The sequence below is a fragment of the Hyperoodon ampullatus genome (genome assembly GCF_949752795.1).
Source record: "Hyperoodon ampullatus genome assembly, chromosome: 2".
Lineage (NCBI taxonomy): Eukaryota > Metazoa > Chordata > Mammalia > Artiodactyla > Ziphiidae > Hyperoodon > Hyperoodon ampullatus.
Window position 1 is genome coordinate 81,911,722 of NC_136915.1, and position 25,936 is coordinate 81,937,657.

The window sequence follows — 25,936 nt, forward strand, 5'->3', positions numbered from 1 at the left end:
GTCCCTAGGTTCTTCATAACCTTTTTTTTTTTTTAGATTCCATATATATGTATTAGCATATGGTATTTGTTTTTCTCTTTCTGACTTACTTCACTCTGTATGACAGACTCTAGGTCCAACCATCTCATTACAAATAACTCAATTTCATTTCTTTTTATGGCTGAGTAATATTCCATGTATATAGTACCAATATTTTTATCCGGTAGTACAAGTAACTGTTAAAATTAACTTTCACTTGGTAATCAGTTACAAACTTAAAACTGAATGACAGAAATCTTTCCAGGAAAGGATATAAAAGGACTCTGAGTAACAAGGACATGGAAGGTAAATTTCACATCACCTTCTGATCCTACAGCAGTGATCTTCTCAGATGGTGAGGGAGCTGAATGCTGCAGGGGGCACCCCAAAGGGAAGTCACCACATTTTCAACAACTGCTCCAACAGGGCTGGAAGGCCCTTCCAGCAAGCAGATTATGCCATCTCATGCCATATAAAAATCACTTTAATTTCCATGCCCAATTATTTTCTTCTGCATACATGCAGCATTTTTCCTAAATTCCCCATTTGTTTCCCATTCTGTTTGCCCCTAACATGACTAAATATTAATCCTTTCCCACTGTAAAACCACAGAAGATTCACAGCCTCTAAGTTCTCTTGGCCTCTCTGGTTGTGAGATATTGGCTGAGGACACACATTTTCAATTCAAAGCTTAAAGGATCTCACCCAGTATATTTTTCTACTACCCAAAGTGCTTATCTGAGGAAAAACTGCCAGACTGGCCAGTCACAATGATGCATGCAAGTGACCAGAGAGAGAGCTTTAACCAAGTTCTGTAGCCATTTGCAAAAAAAAAAACTCAGTTTCACAGGTTTGGATTATTCTATTCTTACTGGGATTCACAGAAAACTCCTTCAGAGAAAATTCCTTAGGGAAAGGAAAAGAAGAAACGAAGGGAGAGAGGGAGAGAGGGAGGAAAGAAGGAAAGAAGGAAACTAAAATGAAGTAAAGAAGGATCCAATTTGTTCTTAGAACTTCTTATTCACTGAGTCAATAGCATTTTCTTCAGCACAGCTTCTTCCAGCCTTTCAAGGCAGCCTGTTGTTTTGACTGGCTGGAGTTGCAACACTGGCCTAAACAATACTGCTTGGCCTCATCTGCACTAGGCTTTCATGTTGTTGGACAGCTGAGAAAATACTGTATTTCCAGAATACTATCATCATAACTGCCACCTATCCTTTTTGTAACAATATGGAATGACTTGTTTACACCTTTCCACATTAACTCTAGGAGCTGTCAGTACAACTCATACTGATTACACCTCATGACTTACAAGGCTAGAAATCTATCTACGCATTTGTAAAGCAGCAAGGTTTGGGACAATGGCAGGCAAGTTGGTTCCAGGCAATGAGTGAATTCCTCATCCTGTATTTCTGGGAGTCCCCAGGCTTTTCCAAGGCCTCAGTATAGCTACTTCCTATGGGGGTGTTCAAGGAGGTCTCAAATACCACCGCCATTTCCCGCTCGTATCTTCACAAAGGACGATGAGCTAAATAGAGTCTGAGTGGCTTCCCCTCTCTCGCACCACCCAACACACCTGCATCAGAACTGCTGATGTCCGGGAGGGGGCATCTGGGGGAAGGGTTAGGCAGAGAGTTGTGCATATTCCCACTGGGATTAAAAAATGTCTTTTCTAAGAATAAACTCACTATTTCCAAACTTGAAGCCCTGAGGCCATATGAAATAATACAATGGGAAATTTCTAACAAGTTATCTCCATCTATTCTTTTATGTGTTGGAGGTTCTTCCAAAATCTGATTATGCATGGTCCATAAGGGCCCTGAATTAAAAGCCAGAGCTGGGCATGGCGATGTAATGCAGACACTTCTAGTAGTCCCATCTGGCCCCAGCACACAACCCTTTGTGTCTCTTTGGACCATCCTGTCTTTTGGAGGGTGCATTCTACCCAGGTCCATTCCTGACACACACATACACACATGCGTGCGCCTATGTTTTGTTTTGGTTTTTTAATTGGGGTATAGTTGCTTTACGATGTTGTGTTAGCTTCTGCTGTACAACGAAGTGAATCAGCTACACGTATACATATATCCCCTCCCTCTTGGATCTCCCTCCCACCCCCCCATCCCACCCATCTAGGTCATCACAGAGCACCGAGATGAGCTCCCTGTGTTGTACAGCAGGTTCCCACTAGCATCTGTTTTACACATGGCAGCGCACATACGTCAATCCCAATCTCCCAATCCACCCCACCCCACCCCCCGCCTGGTGTCCACACATCCCTTCTCTATGTCTGCGTGCTCTTCTTTAAATTTATCCCATCAAGTTCCATACAATTCTTTTAGTAGACATTTGTCTTTGTCTTCACTTTAATTGCTCCTACAGACAAACTTTTAAAGAGTTGCTAATAGAAGGAAGATGAACTCCCCTTTTCTATGGCAGGCACTGTGCTAAGAGCTTTACATGTGTTATTTAATTCTCCTCCAAAATATAAGGACTAGGCATTACTATTCCTTTCTAGAGAAGGGGAACCTGAGGCTCACAGAAGTTAAGTAGTACATGTAGCTGAGAACTCACCATGTGCAGGCAGTATGCTGAGTGCTTTAGATGAAATACCCAGGACACACTTAACAAATATTTGTTGAATGAATGAATGGACTCTGCTAAACCTCACAAGAACTCTCAAGGTGAGTATTATCATCGTACCCATTTCACAGGAAAGGAAACAGACCCAGAATTTAATGAGATTGCCCAGTATCAACTGGGAGTAATGGCAATTGGAAATGGGATTTGAATCCAGCCCTTTCTGGCCCCAAAGCCAGGATTCTTTCCACTCCACCCTTTTATTAGCAGGTAACTATTCCTCCCAGCACAGTCAGAATTCACATCTGAGACAGGAGTTAAGAAATCACAAAGCATGAAACTGATTGGGAGAATAAAAAAGAACATCATGAAACATTACCTAATTGTTTAGCAATGTTGTCATGCATTGTCCAAAATTGGCCTGGAACAGGAGTACGGCCAAGGAGAGCAATATAAACAGATCTTGCACTGGGATGAGCAATCTCATTTCTAGCCTTTCTGATTCATATGAGAAGTGGGGATGTTCAAAGTGAACTCCAGGACTGCCATGGACCAGGCACACATACTCAGGGAGAGAAAGAGCCATTGAAGGGTCAGGGCCAAAAGAACATTTACACAAGAACTCCAGCAGGGAATTAAAATGTACCGTATGTTTTTGCCTTTCAAAGCATGATTCCCTTTCCTGTTTTTGTTATTCTGAAATTAAAAACATTTGGTTGGTGTGCCAGGCAGCAAAGGCTGCAGACACCCCTGGTCACCAACACCCCTCATGCCACGCCAGGGAAGGCAATCAAAACAGCTCTGACTTCAGAAAATCACTGCTGGGCTTTGTGCTCAATACGAAATTAATGTATCACCATTACACATGATAGCTCATTGGGATCCTCTCAAAGTTAAAAAAAAAAAAAAAAAAAAAACCACCACAGGAACCAGAAATGATTACTTTAAAATTACGATGTGTGTGCTCATGGCTTTGCCTGCTGCCCCTGGCAAATGCTTGTACATGACACTGCCCAGGGGACCGTTGGCTCTGTCACTGCATTATCACACAGAAGGTGCCATGAATGAATAATACCAACGCCAAAGGCATCCCTCTCCCAAAACAGTGAAAACGTAAAACCCACTCCAGTTGATTCAATGCAGGTACTGAAAGAGGAATTGGCCACGGTTTTTATAAAAGACAATGCACAAAAATTTGAGCCCACAAAAGAGATGCTAAAGAGGTAATTTCTTCTTAAAAATGAGGAGGGGCAATTCTTCTTTAACTTTCAATATAATTTGCTCCAATATTCTGTCAAATAGTTATCTCCCTAAATACTTGAAAAAGATTTATTTTACCAAATTTCAACATTCATCTTTTCAGGAAACTAGCTACTGTTTGCCTGTCATGCCACCCAGCTAAACTTCTTAAGTATATTTCCTTCATGAAATATAATGCTTAGGGAACAGGCTGAGGGATGCTTTTCCAGCATCATCTCACTAACCTCTCCATGGCTATAATTCTTTTATCAGTGTTTCACCCTTAGAAGCAAGCAAAAAGACATGCCAATACCAAGTATTTATCTCAAAAAGAAAAATGGGCTGGAGTCAGCTGATTTCCCACACCTTCCTTAAATACCCAACCCCAAAGTGAGAGCTGATATTTAGGACCATGACACTGAGGCCCCTACAGGGCTCTCAGCCATGAAAGGCTTGTGTTCATTATTTTATACTTACTAGGTCTGGAAAGCACGCTAATACATTTCAGGAATTTCACAAATGAGGCAACTGGGGTCCAGAGAGGTTAAGGGACTTGCCCAAGGTCAGAGTTTGTAAATGGCAGAGTCTGAACTTAAATCTGGGTCTGTACTGACCCCAAAGACCATGTTTTTAACTACCACCCCGCCCGCCCTTGTCAGGAGATGCCAACGAGCAGCCTATTTTATAAAGTGAAAAATAACAGAGAGAAACTTCACAAAAATAACACATACAAACACAGCTTAAATTATCACCATTCATCAAAACAAAGAAACGCTTAACTAACTTACGATAACTTTCAGGTTTCCCTTAATATCAAAAGATTTGATCACCCAGTTGACAGACTTTTTGCACTTCAAGATCAGGATGAGATCTTTGACCACCTCAGGATCCTTTCGAGAAGGTCTTATGTCAATTATGATATCCACCTGGAAAGCACTGTGGATGGAAAACAAAGGCAGAGTTAGGACCCAAATGCCAGAAAGTTGCAACTATCTTCCCCTCTTCCAAGTCTTCATGTTTCCAGCGTCTGGCCAGTTGATTAAAAAGCTGGAGTCGATCCCAGGCAAATGACATGTGCAAAACAGATTGTTAGTGCACACATAACAAAATGGCTTTACATAACAATAGAAAAATATGCCTGTGGATAATTAGCCACTAAACTTTTCTCTTTGTTGAAAAAAGAAAAAAAAGGTGATTACTTAATGCAGCCACTTTTTTTGTTTGTTTGTTTTTAACATCTTCATTGGAGTATAATTGCTTTACAGTGGTGTGTTAGTTTCTGCTGTATAACAAAGTGAATCAGCTATACGTATACATAGATCCCCATATCTCCTCCCTCTTGCGTCTTCCTCCCACCCTCCCTATTCCACCCCTCCAGGTGGACACAGAGCACAGAGCTGATCTCCCTGTGATCTCCCTGTGTGATGCGGCAGCCACTGTTTGAAATGGACGTGAACAAACCCGGAGAGTTTACTTTTGAAGCAGAACTGCTGCTTTTTCAACCTCCAGCACCTTTGATGTGTAACATTCTAATCTGCTATATGCTCAAAATCCTTCAGAGCAGTAGTGGGCGGCAGTTTGGTGAGTGGGATGACAGGGTGGATGGAAGAGGGAGGCAGTAAAGCAGTGAGGAAGCTTCAGAGGCAAAAGGCTAGAGAATTTCTTGACTTATATAAGGTGTGCTTAAGCCATTAACATTTGTCACAAAATCATATCTGCATTTACTTTCCCAAACTTCTGGATATACAGTTATTAAAATAAAAAAACAGATGGTCAACCAGGTGATTACTGGAAAATTAATGAACACAATCCAAACTTCTAAGAATCCAGTATAAAAGAGAATTTTTACCAAACAATAACATCTCTGTCATTCTGGATTTAGGGGAAAGTCTTTATTTCCATCTTGGTTTTACACACTTGTAAACCGTAAAATGATGATATACAGTACTCAAATGAAGCCTTAGGCTTAATATCTAAGCACATTTGCCAGATTGCTTCTATTCCCATTCCCTTTTAATTTTCCACAAATTCTTCACATGGAACAGAATTCCATTTCCAATCCTACCAAAACCGATTGGTAGTTTAATCACTTTTGAAATCAAAGTTTCATTAGAATTTTAACTGTGAAATCCTTCTATAATATAAATTTACATTTTAACTCACTAGTCCCCATGAAATGCAGGTGAAAGTGGGAGAAAGGCCTACTTTCTCCCTTTTCTTTCTTTCTTAAATTCCATAATCATTCTTGATAGAGTTAAATTTTCAGTCCTGGGGCAGGACGCTGGGGGTGAGAGAGAGAGAGGTAAGTGGTATCTAATGGCTCTTTGGTGTGTCACCATGAAGGGCCACTCCTCTGACACACACACACACATTCACACACAGCTTTAAACAGTTATGAGTGCAAAAGTGCTCTGAGGACACTATAAACAGAAATCTGTTAACAAACATAATATTAAAAAAACACATAATATTGTTAAAATAATAATTATGTTAACAAGGCACATTTTGTAATTTTCTTATCAGGGATAACCTCAGTCAAAGGAGATAATAATGGAGTAAGAGTGACTCTTCTATAACTAGTACAGTCCACCCTCTGTATCTGCAGATTCCACATCTGACGATTCAACCAACCACGGATGGAAAATATTGGGAAAAAAAAAATTCCAGGAAGTTCCAGAAAGTAAACCTTGAATTTGCCACGTGCAGGCAACTATTTACATTGTATTTACAACTATTTACATATTGTATTAGGTATGATAAGTAATCTAGAGACGATTTAAAGTATACAGGAGAATGTGCGTAGGTTATATGCAAACACTATGCCATTTTATATAAAGGACTTGAGCATCTATGGACTTTGGTATCCGAGGGAGATCTGAAACCAACCTCCCACAGACACCAATGGACGACTATACCAAGAAGTTTAAATTAGGCTTCAGAACTCATCTGGGATATATGGGATCTAGAGACAGATGCAGAAAATAAAATATGACACTGGTACCTTTACTCCCTTCTTCAAAGCTTCTGTGAATCTCACCCAAAGCATCAGTGGCTTCTCCCCCTCACATGAGGGAGGGCTAAGCCTCTCCCTGTCTCAAGTCAGAATCATATCAAGTCATATCAGATCTTTGTTTTCATCTCTTAGTTCAGAAAACACACACAACACACACACACACTCACACTCACACTCACCTGTAGGGGTTAGAGTTGGGGGTGATTAACTCAATGATGTGTACTTCCTTATCTCGGGGCTGGCTGGATATCACACACCCTTCTGCAGCTTTGGGCTGAAGGTACCCGGCAAGGTAATTGAGGGAGAGAAAATTCTTCCCTATGTTGCACGTGGGAGGGAACACTTGATCTGAAAGTAAAAAAACACATTGAACTACGTGGTAACCAGACTCAAAGGAGAGAAGATAACAGTGACACTGGGCAAGTGCAGGACACAGGAAATCACAAGCTTGTGTCCTGAAATGCTTCCTCTATGGTCACCAGTGGCCTCCTACTGACCAACTTTAGTGGCCTCTTTTGGTCTAAATTCTCTCCTTTCCTGTTCTCTTTGATTCTGCTTTATCCTCACCCATTTCCTCTGACCTATCTTTCAGCCTCTCACTAGTTCCTTGTCTGCTCATCCTTTAAACACCAGTGGTCCTCAGTCTTTGGTGCATATCAGAATCCACCTGTTTGGACCCCACCCCAGAGAGTCTGATTCAGAAGATCTAGGTGGGACCTTGGAAGCTTTCTTTTTGAAAAGCTCCATAGTTAATCCTGATATAAACCAAGACTAAGAATCTCAGTTCCTTCCTCAACTCTCTTTTTATTTCGTTTTCTTCCTAGATGATCTCAATCACTCCCACGGCTTCAACTTATACCTAGATCATGACTCCTGAGCTGTAGACCTGCATTGTCATCTGCCTACCAAGCACCTTCCACCTAAAAATCCAATAGATATTTTAGTCAGCATACTCAACACTGAATCCAATGACCTATCCTATTCCCAAATATGCTCCTCTTGGGATATTTGCTATTTCGATTAATAGAAGAACCAGCAACCTAACTAATTCTCTGGCTCACAGTGTGGAATTAATCATTCCTTCATATTTATCCATCAAAGCAATTTATACTCTAAAAGCTGAAGGTAGCAGCTTGAGGGAAACACTGAGGGCAGACCTCTACTCTTTCCCATAATCTTGACACAGACAGCGAATGTTTATATGGCACTTTACAATTTATAAGGTGCTTTCATAAACATTATCTCATTGTGCTGAGGGCTGTTCATCACCTCCACCAGGGAAAGTGATGCAATTACTAACAGTCTGAAGATACTCCCCCAACGGCACATGCTGCTTACACAGCATCATGGCTGATGGGATTTCCATTTAGTGGTTTAAATGTTTAAACAGAACTTGAAACTGCTGGCAGTGTGACAGCTGGGACCAATGTCAAGGAAGTTCTAGGTGTAGCAAGATTTTTTCAGAAGGGGTAATTAATCAGAGCCCTGGCACTTTAATGAAACAGACTTCTGCCTTTTTCATTTAATGGACAGCATGCCAGGGTTCAGATTCATATGCAAGTCTCACTTAGGAGTGAGGAATCAGCCTGGGAGTTCCCAAGATTGGGTTGACAGTGCCCTCCCCTGCCTGCCCAACTGTGCAAACTCCCCTCTACTGAAGCTCACAACATACATTGTGGCATCCTGGCTCCGTGCACCATGGCACCCCCAGTGCCACCCCTAGAACAGAGGGGACCAGAGGAGTTCACCAGGCCCCTGCTTGGAGGCTCGCTTCAAGAAAGTGTTGGTTCTGCATTCTGTATTCTTCCCTAAAGACCCCCTCAGAGAGAAGAGGCCAGGGCTCTGCCGACTCAGGCCGCTGGAGCAGCCTCCCCTCCACATCTGCTGAGGGTTTTGCCAGATGAGCAGATGAGGAACGCACACCCTGCAGCTGCAGCCCTGCGGATGCCTCCCCCAGATCACAGGACAGAAGATGATATTGGGGTGGGAAGGCTGAAACTTAATCAAGAATCAGAGGGTGGATGTATGGGCCAGGGACAGGTCAGTCTGGAACTCAAGAGACTAGGACTCTCCTGGGACTCTGGCCCATATACCCAGTTCATAGGTGTGCCTGGGGTGCATCTGGCACATATAGAGTAGGCACATGGCACAGGTTTCCTGAATTAACAATGGTGTGAGATTTGAGACAAATAACAAAAAACTCACCCACATTGTGACCCTCCAAAGCCACCAGGAAAGGTTTAATTGTTTAAAAGTTGATGTTGTTAAGGGCTTAAGTCCCAGTTGCCATTGTCACTAAGCTGAATAAGCTGATCACTTTTTGTTGTTCGTGCATGCATGTGTGTGGTTCCCCCCCACCCCAAATGACCTTCCGCATGCCTGGCATCAAAACTTACACCAACTGCCAAGCAGAAAGGAAACCACAAAGGGGAATCCCCGGGTAGAAACCTGGCAAGTTTGGGGGAGGGGGGAAGTCACATGCTTATTTGTATTTTAGGAAAGGATTGACAGACCACTTAGAGAGCTAGAATAGTATACTCTAAGAACCTGGAAGGTAATGTAAACACCTCATGTTGCTGCTATGGAAACTGAGCCTCTGGTGGTAGGTAAATCAGAGTGTTGCTTGAAGCCTCACAGGTAATGAGACCAGATAGGATAAGAACCGAAAGCCCTCAGTTCTTCCACTCTAAGCACATAGGTTAGAGCAGTAGTTCTCAAACATTAGCAAGCAACAGAATCACCTAGAGTGCTTGCTAAAACACAGATGGCTGGACCCCAGGGTTTTCAATTCAGTTGGTCTGGGGTGGGCCCAAGAACCAGCATTTCTATAAGTTCCCAGGTGATAAGGATGCTGCTGGGGTGGGGACCACACTTTGAGAACCACTGGGGAAAGAACAAGAGGAGGCTCATGGCCTAGGATTCCCGACTCAGTTGGGTAGAGACAGGTGAGGTTCTGGGAAACCAGTGGATGAGGTTTGTTCAGCAGAGTCCAATCCATGGTGATAGACAACATCGCCTCTGGTCCACCAACCTAACCAAGGACCCTCGCTCTCCCAGCTGCTCCTCTCCATGGTATGGGCCAGTGACTTATACCCAACTGGTGGCTGGAGTCAAGTTTCAGGGGCTCCAAAGGTGTTGCCAAGGAGTTAAACAGTTTTTACTGGATGGGACACCAGGTCCTTAAAGTTCTTCCCTGATCCAGTGTGCAGCCTTGGGGAAGTCATGGAACCCCTCACTCCTGTACACAGAAGCTCATGCACCGTCAAGAGAAAGGAGCCCAACATTCTACATGTTACCATAACACATATCCTTATTCTAACAAATTCCAGGGGGGGTAATCAATATTCAATCAATATGCACTAGAATTCTGCTTCAGAAATAGAGACGATTGGTCAGGGCTTAGAACCTTTATTAAAAGAGACTTTTTGTTTTGTCCCAATAGGACTTGACCTCTATGCTTAGCTGCCTGAATACCATGAGAGTTTAGTAACAAACTTCAACTTTTTTTTTTTTTTTTGCGGTACGTGGGCCTCTCACTGTTGTGGCCTCTCCTGTTGCAGAACACAGGCTCCGGACACACAGGCTCAGCGGCCATGGCTCACGGGCCCAGCAGCTCCGCGGCATGTGGGATCTTCCCAGACCGGAGCACGAACCTGCGTCCCCTGCATTGGCAGGCGGACTCTCAACGACTGCGCCACCAGGGAAGCCCCAAACTTCAACTTCTTGAATCCAGTTCTCATCTAAAACTCTTCCTTCCTCTACTCAACTAAACAAGTCCTCCCATCCAGGTAGCCTACTTTCACGTTTAGGTTATGCTTATTTGGTTAAGACTTAAAATGCAGCATCAGGAAATAAGCATTAGACTCAAAGGTCGGGAAACCTGAGTTTGAGTTCTACTTTTGTCGCTTGCTAGTAATGTGGATATGAGCAAGTTAGGTTAACCCTCCACCAACCCCTCAGCAAAATGGTGGAAATAACGGTTTTCTCCTAGGATTACTGGCAGGGTTAAGTGGGGTGCATGTGAAGGCACCTGATATGGCCTCTGCACAGAGCACACACTCAACTTCAGTGTCCACCTCTTCCTGCATCTATATCAAACATCCCAGATCCAAAAAAGGGCTGGGAACTAGCATTCAATAATTCACTTGTGCTGCCACGCTGCCTGTGGAAGAGGTGACAATTGCTGTAGGTTTCAAAAGAAAGCAGATGGACCCTGAGGACCTGAAATGCCATTTTCACACAATCACCTGACTGTAACAAGGACCCATTCACAAGAGTTGTTATTTCCAGTAACTTAATCGGGAGCTCCAAATATACTCGACTAAAAATAATGATAAAAAAGTTATTTAAGAAATAATATGCTTTCAAAGTTGAGTCACCAGATATTTATATCCCTCTGTAAGGCAAGGAAATTAAAATGGGCAATTTCTTATCAAGGCTAAACAGTTCCTTTCTTCAATAATTTGTCCTTGTAACAGGCATTAGTATTAAAAATATTTTCAAACACTTTTCCTCTGCTATTGTCCAAAACTTAACTGATGTCTCAAGGCCATAAAGCTGACATTGGCTTCAAATGTCTACAGAATTATAAGTGGGAGGAAGCTCTAACTGTTGACCCATCCTGCTAACTCTTCCTGCATTCCATCAGGTATCCCCTCCTTTCCCACACCTCAGCTTCTCGGCCTCCACTCACTTCTTCTGACTTCTGTGCATGGGTGTCTTCTAAATTCTACACAACAATCTTCTCCTCTCTCAACCAGGCTACTCCCCACTTCTCCCCCATTACCAGGTCTGTTTCCTCAGAAGGAAAAAGGGAAGGAGGGGATGTGGTGGGGAGTAGGCCCCAGTGATGCCTCAGGTCCCTGCCAGCTCCAACAATCTGTAATTCTATAATTCCCTGCCCTAACCACCTGGTCTCAGAAAAGAAAAAAACTGACTGTCATAAATCAGTCAGTAATTGATGCCACGTAAAATTTACCTTCCCCCACTTTAATATAAATGTTTCTTGCTATCTTGAGTTCAGTGAATGAAGTAACTGCTCCATATTCCTTTCGGGCCCAGTTTAACAGATGCTCATTTCCATGCGGGAAGCTCCTTTCCTCTGTTTCTGCTGACAAGGAGAAGTTTCCTGATGAAAAATGGACCACAGAACCCTCGGACACCTAGAAGAAATAGAATTGCATATTTAATGTGGTGCAGTCACCCAGAGCTGAATCATAATTAGAGAAAGAACTAATCAGACAATTAATGGATATTTGTCAATCCAACCTCTTCCCTTTGTTATATAGGCACATCATCTTTTTTCAGCAGCTGATTCAAGAAACAATCACAAGCCTACCTTCTTCCAGGTAAAGACAAAACTACAAACAGGGGCTTCCCTGGTGGCGCAGTGGTTGAGTGTCCACCTGCCAATGCAGGGGACACGGATTCGTGCCCTGGTCCTGGAAGACCCCACATGCCACGGAGAGGCTGGGCCCATGAGCCATGGCCGCTGAGCCTGCGCGTCCGGAGCCTGTGCTCCGCAACGGGAGAGGCCACAACAGTGAGAGGCCCGTGTACTGCAAAAAAAAAAAAAAAAAAAACCAAAAAAAAAAAAAAAACTACAAACAATGCAGGATGTCCTTTTGAATTTTTAAAGAACTTTGTGATGAGAGAGTGCATTGTGAGGAATCATGAGACTTATCACTATTTTCCAGATACCTAAATTGAAGGCCAACCTTTCAAGTAATGAGTTTCAAGTTAAACAGGAAGCCTTGGTGAGTGTTTTCATGGGCTTGTAATGGACTTCTGGATCAGTGCAAGTGATCCCAAAGGCCTGCTAGCACCTGAACTTGACGTCCGAGTCTTCCACAGTTGCAGCCTCTGCCATCAGCGTCACCACCACAGGAACACAGCAAGAGTCCCTTTGGTTTAATGTCTCCTGAGCACTGAGATAAAAAATGGCCAGAGCTGGCCTGTCTTCTACCACTTTATATACTACTTCCTCGCAGTGAGATGAATGTGTATTACAGTTTATTTTGTAAGACCCCCAAATTCCCATAGATAATGAAGTCAAGAGGCTGTTAGACTGATCCTCATAAAACTTTTGGGATGATTTATGCAAGTCCCACATTTTTGCTGGATGTATTTAGACCACTGCTGACCTAGCATATCATGGTATATATAATTAACACAAACAAAGGGGGAAAATTATCATCTTGTTGCTGTACTATAATTAAATTTAGCTGCTGGTGAAAATATGCATGTCATCTTTATTGGCTAGCATTTATAACTGATTTTATCAGTGTCAGGGTGGAACCTCAAAATGTGAGCAAAAAGGCTCAATAATTCCCAAGCCACAGCACTCTAAATGTTTTGTATTAAATTTCACATTAACAACAGAACCACCATACGATCCAGCAATTCCACTTCTGAGTATTTATCCGAAGAAAATGAAAACACTAACTTGAAAAGATATATGCACCCTGCAGCATTATTTACAACAGCCAAGATATGGAAACAACCTAAGTGCCCGTGGATGAATGAATAAAGATGTGGTATATATACATAATGGAATATTTTCAGCCATAAAAAAGAATAAAATCTTGCCATTTGCAACAACATGGATGGACCTCAAGGGTATTATGCTAAGTGAAGTAAGTCAGACAAAGCCAAATGCCATATGATCTCATTTATATATGGAGTCTAAAAACAAAACAAAAAACCAAATTCACAGATACTGTGAACAGATTGGTGGTTGCCAGAGGTGGGAGGTAGGGGGTGAGTGAAATGGGTAAAGGGGTCAAAAGGTACAAACTTCAACTTATAAACTAAATAAGTCATGGGGATGTAATGTACAGCTTAGTGACTATAGTTAGTAACATTGTATCGCATATTTGAAAGTTGCTAAAGACAATAGATCTTAAAAGTTCTCACCACAAGAAAAAAAATTCTGTACGTAGGGTGACAGATGTTAACTAGACTTATTGTGGTGATCGTTTTACAATATATACAAATATTGAAGACTTTGTTGAACACCTGAAACTAATATAATGCTATATGTCAATTATACCTCAATAAAAAATGTTTTCACATTAACTATCATTAACAAAAAGCAAGCAGTTTCTGAAGTGGTTATAGCCAGACTAACAGCAGGTTGAGGGCAGGGATTTTGCTTAGGGCTCTACCCTTGCCAGCAGTGTTTTCAGCCTCCACACACAAACAAAATAGTACTTACCCTAACTATTACGCTAGGCATTAATATTTTCTCTTCAACTATATATACATATACTTTTTAAATGCTAGCAAAGAAGCACTTCACCAAATTGATTCCATCACCTACTCATGCTGTAGTCGCCCTCTTGGCTGAAAACTAGAAGCACCTGAAGAGTTTCTAAATATCCTGAGGCCCAGGCCATATCCCGGATTAGAACTTGGGGGTGGGAGCCAGGCATCAGGATTTTTTAAAGCTCCCTGGGGGGATTCCCTGGTGGCACAGTGGTTGAGAGTCCGCCTGCCGATGCAGGGGACACGGGTTTGTGCCCTGGTCTGGGAGGATCCCACATGCGGCAGAGCGGCTGGGCCCGTGGGCCATGGCCGCTGGGCCTGCGCGTCCGGAGCCTGTGCTCCGCAACGGGAGAGGCCACAACAGTGAGAGGCCCGCGTACTGCAAAAACAAAAACAACAACAACAAAAAAAACTCCCTGGGTGATTCCAATGTTCAGCCACAGTTGAGAAGCCTAGCCTTAATGGGCACTGCGTGATCCACAGTTTGAAAAGCCTGACGTGCATCTCACAGTTTCCTCTACACCAGTGGTTCTTAACCAGGGGTGATTCTGCCCCCCAGGGAACATCTGGCAATGCCTGGAAACATTTTTGATTGTCACAACTGGGAGGGATGAGCTACTGGCATCTAGTGAATAGAGGCCAGGGATGCTGCTAAACATCCTACAGTGCACAGGACAGCCCCCATAACAAATAATTATCTTAAATGTCAATAGCGCCATGACTGAGAAATCCTGGTTTACGCTTTGGACTGACCAAATGTTACTGCCACTCGAACATCTACTGGATCCCCAAATTGGATCCCCCAATTGACAGCTCTTTCTATCCTAGAAATTGGGCCGTTTAGTACTTAATAAAGAATAATAGAACCTTTCTGGTTTGTATTGGCTTGGGAAACCCGGAACTAATCATTAATAAGCTGAGCGTAAACTATGACCACTGACAACAGTCACCATTTACTGTACACTTACTATGTATCAGGCACCATGAAGTGCTACCAAGTGTAGTAAAGACACTTGCTACATGTCCCAATGCCAGTTATAAGCAAAACCAGTGGGGACCATTTAGCTTTGACCTTGTTTTGACATCACCTGCATAAGAAAAAGCTCCTGAACCAACTACCTGCCAACGATAACCATGCCAACCTATGCATAAATCCTCTGAAGCTTAGCTACTCATCAACACTGAACTTCAAACAATGTTTATCTGATTTTCTGACTTAAGCACTGTAGTAAAATCTTCTTTTCACTGAAAAGCACTTGTGCTAAAAAGTCATTTTTATTAAGCCTGTCACCGAAAAAACCCACAACAGTCCAAAGGCCTTTGTCCCACTGCCAGCACCATTCTGAATGTTTAGGCAAGCTTCCCTGGATGTTCTGCTCTTTTTTTCTCTTTCATGTTACAGCCATAAAATAAAACACTTGGGCTTTAAATACATTATGCAGAGAGTACATTTCTTCAGAGTGGAAGGTGGGATAGATCACCCTGGTGCATTCCAGAGGCAAGAATGTGAACCGTGTAAATAAGAGTAGAAATGGAGAGCAACTCGGGAACGTATCCTGAAGTAATTAAAAGCGACGCCACCGTGCAGCTGACTCCTCGAAAGGGGCAGCTCCCTCCACGCGCCGTCCACTTCGCGCGTCCGACTCCCCCAGGGCCAGCAGCAGCACAGATCATACACTCAGGGCTGAGGAATTTGGAAAAGGAGTCAACTGCCACTCCTCAGGCACATTCCAGTGGGAAGAAAGCAAAGCTGCCAGGGAAGCGTCCCTGACTGCAGGTCAGTGGGAATTTTCTGCCACGGCAAGGGGTTAGTCAGCACCCCTTGTGACCACCAGTTCTCTCACTCTGACCCCAACCCCAACGAGTTTTACAAGGTGGTGTTATTTCCACCTGATCCTCAGGATGACCTGTGAGGTAGGCTAGTCTGATTTCCACGGTAGAGAGGAGGAAACCTCCGAGAAGCTAAAGGCCTACCCAAGGTCAGAGGAGCAGCACCCAGGGCAGACCAGAACAGGACACTTCGGACTCCCGCTTACAGCTGGCCACCGCCTGAACCCTTCCAGAAAGAAGACCTGGGTAGCTCCCAAGGCAGAAGAGTTCTCTTCCTACTTTCTACCTGTAAGATTTGCCCTCCGTCCACTTGTCTGAGGTAGGCCTTCCAGACCAAAGAATTCCTTCCTCTTTCTTCCATGAGATAAGCCTTCAAATGTTTGAAGTCATCACTCAATCCCAGTCACGACTTCACTTCTTCAGGGCCACAGTCCCAACTCCCCCCAACTCCTCCCCAGACACCAAGGCTGTCAGAGCTTCATCAGCATAGTCTCTGGTATGTGGTGCCTGGAACAAGACCTAGGGTTTTGGGTGTGGTCTGATGAGAGTACTGTGAAGGTTAGTTTTAGGTGTCAATGTGACTGGGCTACAGGGTATCAGATACTTGGTCAAACATTATTGTGAGTATTACTGTGAGGGTGTTTTTGGATGAGATTAACATTTAGATCAGTTGACTAACTAAAACAGATTGCCCTTCCTAATGGGTATGGGCCTCACCCAATCAGTTGAAGGCCTAAATAGAACAAAAGGCTGACCCTTCCCCTGAGTAAGAGAGAATTCTCCTGCTGACGGCCTTTGAACTGGGCATCAGCTCTTCCTGGTTCTACAGCAGCCTGCTGCCCTTCGGACTCAAACTGGGACATTGGCTCTGCAGAATTTGAACTTGCTAAACTCCATAATCACGTGAGCCAATTCTTTACAATAAGTATCTTTCTATATCTATGTGAACACTGCATGGGGCCCAAGATCATACCAGCTTTTATATCAGCTGGAACCTACTATTATCTCATATCCATTAATTTATGCTTTAAACATACATCCAACAAATATTTATTGAGTGTCAGGCACCTTTCTAGGTGCTGGGGATATACTGGAGAGGGCAACAGACAAAATTTCCTGTTTTGTGAAGCTTACAGTCTAGTAAGGAAGTCAGAGGAACAAAATATAAACAATGAAAATATATGTTAATAAGTGTGAAGGAATGATATAAATTGAGAGAAGAGGAGAGGGCACTATAAAGTGTTGTGATGGGACAAGTCTAACTGAGAAAGTCACTGAGCAGGTGAAGACCTGAAGGAGATGAAAGAGCTGGGCACGTGGACGTCAGGGGAAGAGTTCTTGGGTGGAGGCGGCAGCGAGGGTACAGGTCTGGCATGAGGAAGGGACAGCAAGGAGTCCGGTGTGGCTGGAGCACAGGGGTGAGGGGCAGATGAGGAGGAGGAGGTGTCAGAGATCACAGAGGAGACCAGTAGGTCCAGTAGGACCTTACAGACTGTTGCTAAGGACTGTGGTGTTTAGCCTGGGTGAGATAGGCCACCACTGGGAGTTCATGAAAACATCTAACAGATATTTTAACAGGATCACTCTGGCTAATAGGGCCAATCTAGACTGAAGGGAGACAAGGAACGGGAGACCAGTAGTGGACTTCTGGAATAATCCAGAGGAGAAAGAACAGCAGCTCACACCAGGGAGGTGGAGGTGGAGGTGGGCACGATGATACCTAAAGCCCTAGAACTTTATTTTATCAGCTTGAGACTCCTTCCCTTACACCTTCCCTTACACCTTCCCTTACATCCTTCCCTTACACCTTCCCTTGCATCCTTCCCTTACACCTTCCCTTACATCCTTCCCTTACACCTTCCCTTACATCCTTCCCTTACACCTTCCCTTGCATCCTTCCCTTACACCTTCCCTTGCATCCTTCTCTTACACCTTCCCTTGCATCCTTCCCTTACACCTTCCCTTGCATCCTTCCCTTACATCCTTCCCTTACACCTTCCCTTGCATCCTTCCCTTACACCTTCCCTTACATCCTTCCCTTACACCTTCCCTTACATCCTTCCCTTAAACCTTCCCTTACATCCTTCCCTTACACCTTCCCTCACATCCTTCCCTTACACCTTCCCTTACATCCTTCCCTTACACCTTCCCTTGCATCCTTCCCTTACACCTTCCCTTGCATCCTTCTCTTACACCTTCCCTTGCATCCTTCCCTTACACCTTCCCTTGCATCCTTCCCTTACATCCTTCCCTTACACCTTCCCTTGCATCCTTCCCTTACACCTTCCCTTACATCCTTCCCTTACACCTTCCCTTACATCCTTCCCTTAAACCTTCCCTCACATCCTTCCCTTACACCTTCCCTCACATCCTTCCCTTACACCTTCCCTCACATCCTTCCCTTACACCTTCCCTTACATCCTTCCCTTACACCTTCCCTTGCATCCTTCCCTTACACCTTCCCTAACATCCTTCCCTTACACCTTCCCTTGCATCCTTCCCTTACACCTTCCCTTGCATCCTTCCCTTACATCCTTCCCTTACACCTTCCCTTGCATCCTTCCCTTACACCTTCCCTTACATCCTTCCCTTACACCTTCCCTTACATCCTTCCCTTAAACCTTCCCTTACATCCTTCCCTTACACCTTCCCTTGCATCCTTCCCTTACACCTTCCCTTACACCTTCCCTTGCATCCTTCCCTTGCATCCTTCCCTTACACCTTCCCTTACATCCTTCCCTTAAACCTTCCCTTACATCCTTCCCTTACACCTTCCCTTACATCCTTCCCTTACATCCTTCCCTTACACCTTCCCTTGCATCCTTCCCTTACACCTTCCCTAACATCCTTCCCTTACACCTTCCCTTGCATCCTTCCCTTACACCTTCCCTTGCATCCTTCCCTTACATCCTTCCCTTACACCTTCCCTTGCATCCTTCCCTTACACCTTCCCTTGCATCCTTCCCTTACACCTTCCCTTGCATCCTTCCCTTACACCTTCCCTTACATCCTTCCCTTACATCCTTCCCTTACACCTTCCCTTACATCCTTCCCTTAAACCTTCCCTTACATCCTTCCCTTACACCCTTCCCTTAAACCTTCCCTTACATCCTTCCCTTACACCTTCCCTTGCATCCTTCCCTTACACCTTCCCTTACACCTTCCCTTGCATCCTTCCCTTGCATCCTTCCCTTACACCTTCCCTTACATCCTTCCCTTACACCTTCCCTTACATCCTTCCCTTACACCTTCCCTTACATCCTTCCCTTACACCTTCCCTTGCATCCTTCCTTTACACTTTCCTTTACATCCTTCCCTTACATCCTTCCCTTACACCTTCCCTTGCATCCTTCCCTTACACCTTCCCTTGCATCCTTCCCTTACACCTTCCCTTACATCCTTCCCTTACATCCTTCCCTTACACCTTCCCTTACATCCTTCCCTTACACCTTCCCTTACATCCTTCCCTTACACCTTCCCTTACACCTTCCCTTACACCTTCCCTTACATCCTTCCCTTACACCTTCCCTTATATCCTTCCCTTACACCAGCGCTTCTGTAATATAAATCAAACTCTTTAGACCCGTATTTCAACTCTGTAGAGACCACATAAAAATCCTCATTCTGTTAGCTGTCAAAAATCTCTAAATTTCATGTGTGTGCCATCTACACGTTCATCTAAATCCCTGAGAAGCTGAACCAGACAAGGCTGAGGTCTGTGACTTACAGGCACACTCCCATGCTGACCCAAGCACATTAAACAGCACTTGCCCAGGTTGTTCGCCAACTACAAAGTAACCCAACGGAATTATCCTCAACTTGTCTGTAAGGACGTCATGCTAGAACCTGTTAAGAGCCCTCTGGAAATAAAGACATGACACATCAGTATCACCACTCCTATACCAGTTAGCACTCCAGTCCCTGCCTTATCTTCCTGGTGTGGTGTCTGTCCTTACTGGAGCCCAGCTTGGGTTAAAGTTTGTGGAAGAACAGAGGTATAAAGAGAATAACAAAAAACAAGAAATAGAAGGAAAAATAGTATTTTTCTAATAGGAGAAGTGGTTACAATCACTATTGCAAGGATAATAACTACATGACTGAATATGGAATTGTTTTAAAAAAGTGTTAACGAGCAAGGGTTTTTTTTTTTTAAACATCTTTATTGGAGTATAATTGCTTTACAATGGTGTGTTAGTTTCTGCTGTATAACAAAGTGAATCAGCTATGCATATACATATATCCCCATATCCCCTCCCTCTTGCGTCTCCCTCCCACCCTCCCTATCCCACCCCTCTAGGTGGTCACAAAGCACTGAGCTGATCTCCCTGAAGAGCAAGGGTTTTATATTTGGATGAAGTGGCAGACACTTTCCAAGGCAATTCATTCCCTCCCCCATCTTCCTCCTTATTTGTAGGTCCTTGTGCTGCTACCATCACACTTCCGGCCCTTATGTCTCAACCAACCTAGTATCTCAACCATTGCAGTAACCTCCTGCTGTCCAAGCTGCCAATCCTGTCTCTCTCCATCCCTCACCCATACTGTCACCAAGGAGATCTTTCTACAAAGTAAACACATGATGAGGCAGGATAGCATCTAAGAATCTGAACAGTCCCAGGACCAGAGAGGGCCCCTGCCTGCCGCACTTCCCACCACTCCTCCAAGTACTTGCCATATGGAACCACTCACAGTGGCAGAACACATCATGCTGCTTCACATCTCCTGGGTCTTCTTACATCCTGTTCCCCACCTGGCTTGCTCACCTGGTAACTGCTCCTGTCCTCCACAGGTTTTCACTTTCACTGTAAAACCTCCCGACTCCCTTTCTTTCCTGGGGATGGAGCTACCCTCTGTGCCTCGTGCACCCCACTAGCCCAGCCCTTCTCTCGCATGAACTGCTACTATCTACCAGCAAACCTGCCACCCCACGTCACAAGCACGTGAAGGCCAAGAGAGTGCCTAGTTCGTTCTGAATCTCCTGGCCTGGCAAGGTGCTGGGCACAAAGCAGGGACTCAGTAATTGCTTGTTGAATGAAAGCTCAATGGTGTTACTTACAGGAAAGGCTATGCCATCATTTCTTCATTCTCACAACACGTACTTCCCTCACTGCCCAGAAATGACCTTTCGGCCATGCTTTAAAGCTAGTATTTGATTTGTCACCTAATAGCTCCACCTAAAAACCAATTATTAAATCATTTAGTAGTTCCATGTCTCCCCGCAGAATCCACTCAACTTTCCTCCTGCTTGCTAATTAAAACCCAGTCCTCTGACATTCCCTGACATGACAAACATCTTCCTGTGGGAACAAACAGAGCCCTGAGCTCTGAGAATCCTGAATCTTACTTAGCAGGCATCCATCGAAGGGGCAAACGTGAAGCACCTGACTGTCCAACAAGCCCCAGGCTTCAAAATGCACACTGAGCCACCCCTTCTCCCGACTGCTCTTCCCTACTGAAACCACGCACAGCATTTGTATTTCACATTCTGGTTATGCTACCAGACTTTTAAAAAAAGCAGAACATTACTCTCTCTGCCAGTGCTGGGAGTTTTATTACAAGAACTTACGGCTAGGCAACAAGAGCCAAGTTTATTATTTTTTCTGGATCAGATTCAACAACCTTGTCCAAAAGAGCAAGAAACAAGCACAAGAGGCAACCAGCCCTTTTGTTTCCACACCTGCGTTTAAGCTTTAACTCTTAAAGTCCTAAGCAGACGCACTGAAGCCTCAAGATTGATCTCCCAAGCCTCAGGGAAGGGAACCAAATGCCGGCTAATGGGTGCAGACACCATTTTCCTGGAACTGAGGCTCTTCATCTTAGCACTTATCTCAGCACATCAGCTGACTCAGAGGCCTGGCGGTTGCCTCACAGTCACTCTGCAGCCTCCCCCAAGCTGGTGTGGTCTTTAGTGAGGAGGGAGAGAGAATCTTTGCTGAGGATAATGCCATATTGTAAGGCCTCACCTAGTCCTACCCACCTCCTCCCACCTCGTCCACGCTCCCAGATGAAAATGCAGGCCGCACGTAATTGCACAGGTGGCAATTGAGTTTCCTCTGAAGTTTCCCCTCATCTCCTTCATGTCTACTCACATGTTACCTTCTCCATGGAGCCTATTTAAAATTACAATCCAACCACCCGGCAGCCCCCACTCTAGCACTCTGACTCCCTCACACCTGCTTTACATGTTCTTATTTCTAGATTAGAGTATAATATAGCCAGCTTCTAAACTACCGTGTAATTTACTTATATATTGTGCTTATAGCCCATCTCCTCCCACTAGAATGTAAGCTCCTTCAGAGGCTGGGATTTTAGCCTGCTTTGTTTATGGGCATATCCCAAGCGCAGTGTTGGGTATAGAAAAGACACTCAATAAGTATTAAATGAATGAATGAATCCTGAGGTCCCATGAATTGGCCGTGGCTACCCAAAGTTCTGTGCTGGGAAGAATTCTGAGGTCATATTCAGGAGCAGTGGAGAAAGGGGAATGAGTGCCATGGTCACTCATGTGTCTGCCAGGGGCTCAGAGCAGGCTCTCCTGGCTCTACGGCTGTCCAGTACAGTAGCCACTGGCCATTGAGAGCTTGAAATGTTGCTAGTTAAATTGACCTGTGTCATAACTGTAAAATACATACCAGATTTTGAAGGCGTAGTAAAACCAGTATTAAGAAGAAATCTCACTGCTTCCCCAAGTGTGATCCTCATATCAGTGTATCACAGACAAAAGTATGTTAAAATGCAGGTTCCAGGGTGGGGTGCGAATGTAGGGTCAGGCAACTGCATTATAATCCTCTGCCCACTACCCCATGATTCCCAGGCATACTTGAGGATCACTGCTCTGTGCCATAGATAAAAGTATTATGTAAACTCCAATCTTTGTAAAGCGTGAATAGGATTGCTTGGAGAACAAGCAAGAATTTTCTCCCCTGCACTGGTATAAAAAAAAGCTAAGAGGGTGAGAGTAAAGCCAAGTCATTTTTGGAGTCATCTTCTTCTATATCTAAAAAGATAGAAATGGGCCCTGTGAAATGAGGAGCCATAGCTCCCCAATGATAAAGAAATACTTGCTGAACTCTCAGAGGAAGATCTGTTCCAGGAATCAAGCTCTCTCTCTCTCTCTCCCTCTCTCTCTCTCTCTCTCACACACACACACACATACACACACACACACACGCATGCACACATGCACACCCAATAGCTGGGCTGTGGTCCATTTGGAGCCTGAGTTATCGCTTGGGTGAGCGCCTGCTATTCAGGTTACAGCTCCGTGAGGCTGCTTTAATGCACACACGCAACTTCGCACATTTACATGACTCTGGCATTGCTGAAAGTTCAACACTTGCACAATCAGGATCAGCTCCTCTCCCTCTTCTGTCCTGCCCTACCCCCAACCTTTACTATTCCTATTCCTTTTTCTTGACTCTTGCACTGACACACCTCTTTCTGGAGATGCCTGCTTAGGAGAACAGGAAGAGCAAAACAAGGAAAACAAATAAAGCAAAGAAAAACACATGGCCATTTCAGAAACACCTGCCATGACAAGAATTTGCTAGTTCAATTCTAGGGGAAAAAAAGACTTATGGTAAAGTAGAATAGGCATTTCTCTAGAGTTTAGGTTTATGTATAAGTAGGATCTATGCAGATTGGCCTGAGAACTCGTAACAGTGCCCACACAGAAAGACATTGAGGAGATTATGCTTTGATGTATTTTGTGCACCAAGTCCAGCAAAAACAAACTTACATAAAGTGCTGGAAGAGTCTTGAAATATTTACCTCCCAAATGAGGATGGAACCCTACATTCTGAAAGAGGAAAATCACACGTTCTCCCTACCCCAATTCCTGGGAGGACTGTGCTTGCCTAGCTCCTCCAAAGTCTCGTGATATGAAATGTGATCTGAAACATGTTTTTCTACTAACCATATATCATGACTCAATGTTTTGTCCAAAGTTTGTTTTAAAGAAATAATAACTTCCATGCCCATGAACCTACAGTCATAATTTGCAAAGCTACATATTCATGAGCCATGTGACTGTGGTCTCTGCCAGTAGTGTACTCAAGAAACACAAATCCATGCAACCATTTAAAAATTCTTGGATGAAAAAAAATTTCTTTGATGTTTTAATTTTGTATCCACAACCCTATTACTCTGTCCAATAAAATGAATTAAAATATATTCAACAATTTTTCTCAAAACATTCATGATGATCATCCTCTGCTTTTAATTTTTATTCCTGTTGAAATATAAAGAATAAAGGATTGAAAGTGCCTTCTGTTCTTAATGCCCTACATGTATACACATGTCCAAGAGGAAAGCTCTGAGATGCTACCCTCCAAATAGAAACACGCACAAACTTGAACGTGAGCCAGTACAAAAGCAATACTCTAATCTCCCATGGAAATGTTACAAAAACGATAGTATATGTGAATACGTATATACACAAAGACAAGCAAAATAACTCACTGCATCTGAAAGATGAACTCAGTCCCCACAGGTTACCAAATTAATGAAGCATAAGCTGCTTTATGATATAGAGTTTTCCAAAGTAGAGCCCCAGGCCACACAGGGATCCTCAATGACCTTACAAAAACATCTCTTGAGACTCTTAAATTTATCCTTTCCCATCTTCCAATGCAGCATGATGTTAGAAGGAGCTTGACCCAAAATTTAAAGTGTATTTATCATCTAAAGGGTGTTTTTCAGGAAAAAACAATAAAATGTTGGCATCATTACCAGTACTTGCCATGATCCTCAATCTATTGTGGCCCTCCAAGTGTGCTTCTGGGAAATCCCTCACCAAGAAGGATTCTTTCTTCTATTTTTCTTTTAAGTTACATCCAATCTGCCCACCCAGGTTCAAGGGCACAAACTGAATTTTACAAACAGTTGGCTCCAAATAGGTACCTAGAATTCTCTTTACAGAGTTCCTCTTCATGAAGACTGACAATCTAAGTTCAATTTTGCAGACAAGGAAATTGAGGCTCAAAGAAGCTAAAGAATCTGCCTGAGGCACAGAGTTTGTAAAAAGCAGGATTGACAACAGAACCAAACACCTCGTTTCTCACTCGAGAGCTCTTTCTACTCCACCTCCATGAAGTAGTTGCTACTGAGCTCAAGAAATCAGTAGAGTAGGGTAGACAGGAGCCCCCTGGACCCTGGATTAATAGAACACTGGGAGAGAAAGTCACACAGGTGCTTACTGATTATTTAGTGTATGTTTCATAGATTCTGAATCCTCACATCTGACAACTGAAGAAACTGTTGTCAGAGTTTCTTCTGAGAGGTTAGGTAAAGCCCCAGATTACATAATTTTAGCAAGGAATGAGTGCACATTCAAACTGCGTCTGCAGGACTCCAAAAAGTATGCATTACAAACCCAGGCTTTTACAAGAGTGACAGGGGAAAGCAGTAAGGCGGAGCAGGGGGTTGTGCCTTCTCTACCTCTTGCACAGTCTCCCCGTCAGGTTGTTTCCTTCTCTCTCTCCCTGCCACCTTCCCCAGAAGCTGGAGAAGCTATGCTGGTGAAAGTGGAGGAGAAAGGGAATGGAAGGGGCAGACAGAAAATCGTAGTGACTGTTATGGAAGCAAAAAATTGCTTGGCTGGAAGAAGAGAGATCTGCTAAACAACAACAGCAAGAAAAACTGCCAAAGAATCTGAAAATGATCGAATAGAGACTATAGTAGATATAGCATGACGAGAACATCAGGCTGTAAAAATTTTAAATATAAATGCTTCTGTGACGTTCAGTTTTATATGTCAATTTGGCTTGGCTATAGTCTCCAATTATCCAATCAAACACTAATCTAGTTGTTGCTGTGAAAGTATTTTGTAGATATAATTAAAGTCCACAATCAGGTGGCTCTAAGTAAGGGAGATTATCTTAGATAATCTGTGTGGGCCTGATCAATTGGCTGAAAGGCCTTACGAGCAGAGCTGAGGCTTCCCTGAGGAAGAAGAAATCCCACCTGTAGACAGCAGCTTTGGCTCCTGCCGGA

The 25,936-nt window shown here is 43.8% G+C and overlaps 1 protein-coding gene across 2 annotated transcripts in view; it reads right to left on the reverse strand.

The window, feature by feature from the left end:
* The window catches only part of TGFBR3 (transforming growth factor beta receptor 3), a gene marked incomplete at both ends in the record, with an annotated part of 179,711 nt that overhangs the window by 43,324 nt on the left and 110,451 nt on the right, over positions 1-25,936 (reverse strand). For both annotated transcript variants that reach the window (XM_079697433.1, XM_079697434.1), the window contains 3 exons: positions 4,626-4,773; positions 7,030-7,198; positions 11,829-12,012. In XM_079697433.1, the coding sequence (XP_079553559.1) occupies positions 4,626-4,773; positions 7,030-7,198; positions 11,829-12,012 (501 nt within the window). The remainder of the gene's footprint in view (positions 1-4,625; positions 4,774-7,029; positions 7,199-11,828; positions 12,013-25,936) is intronic.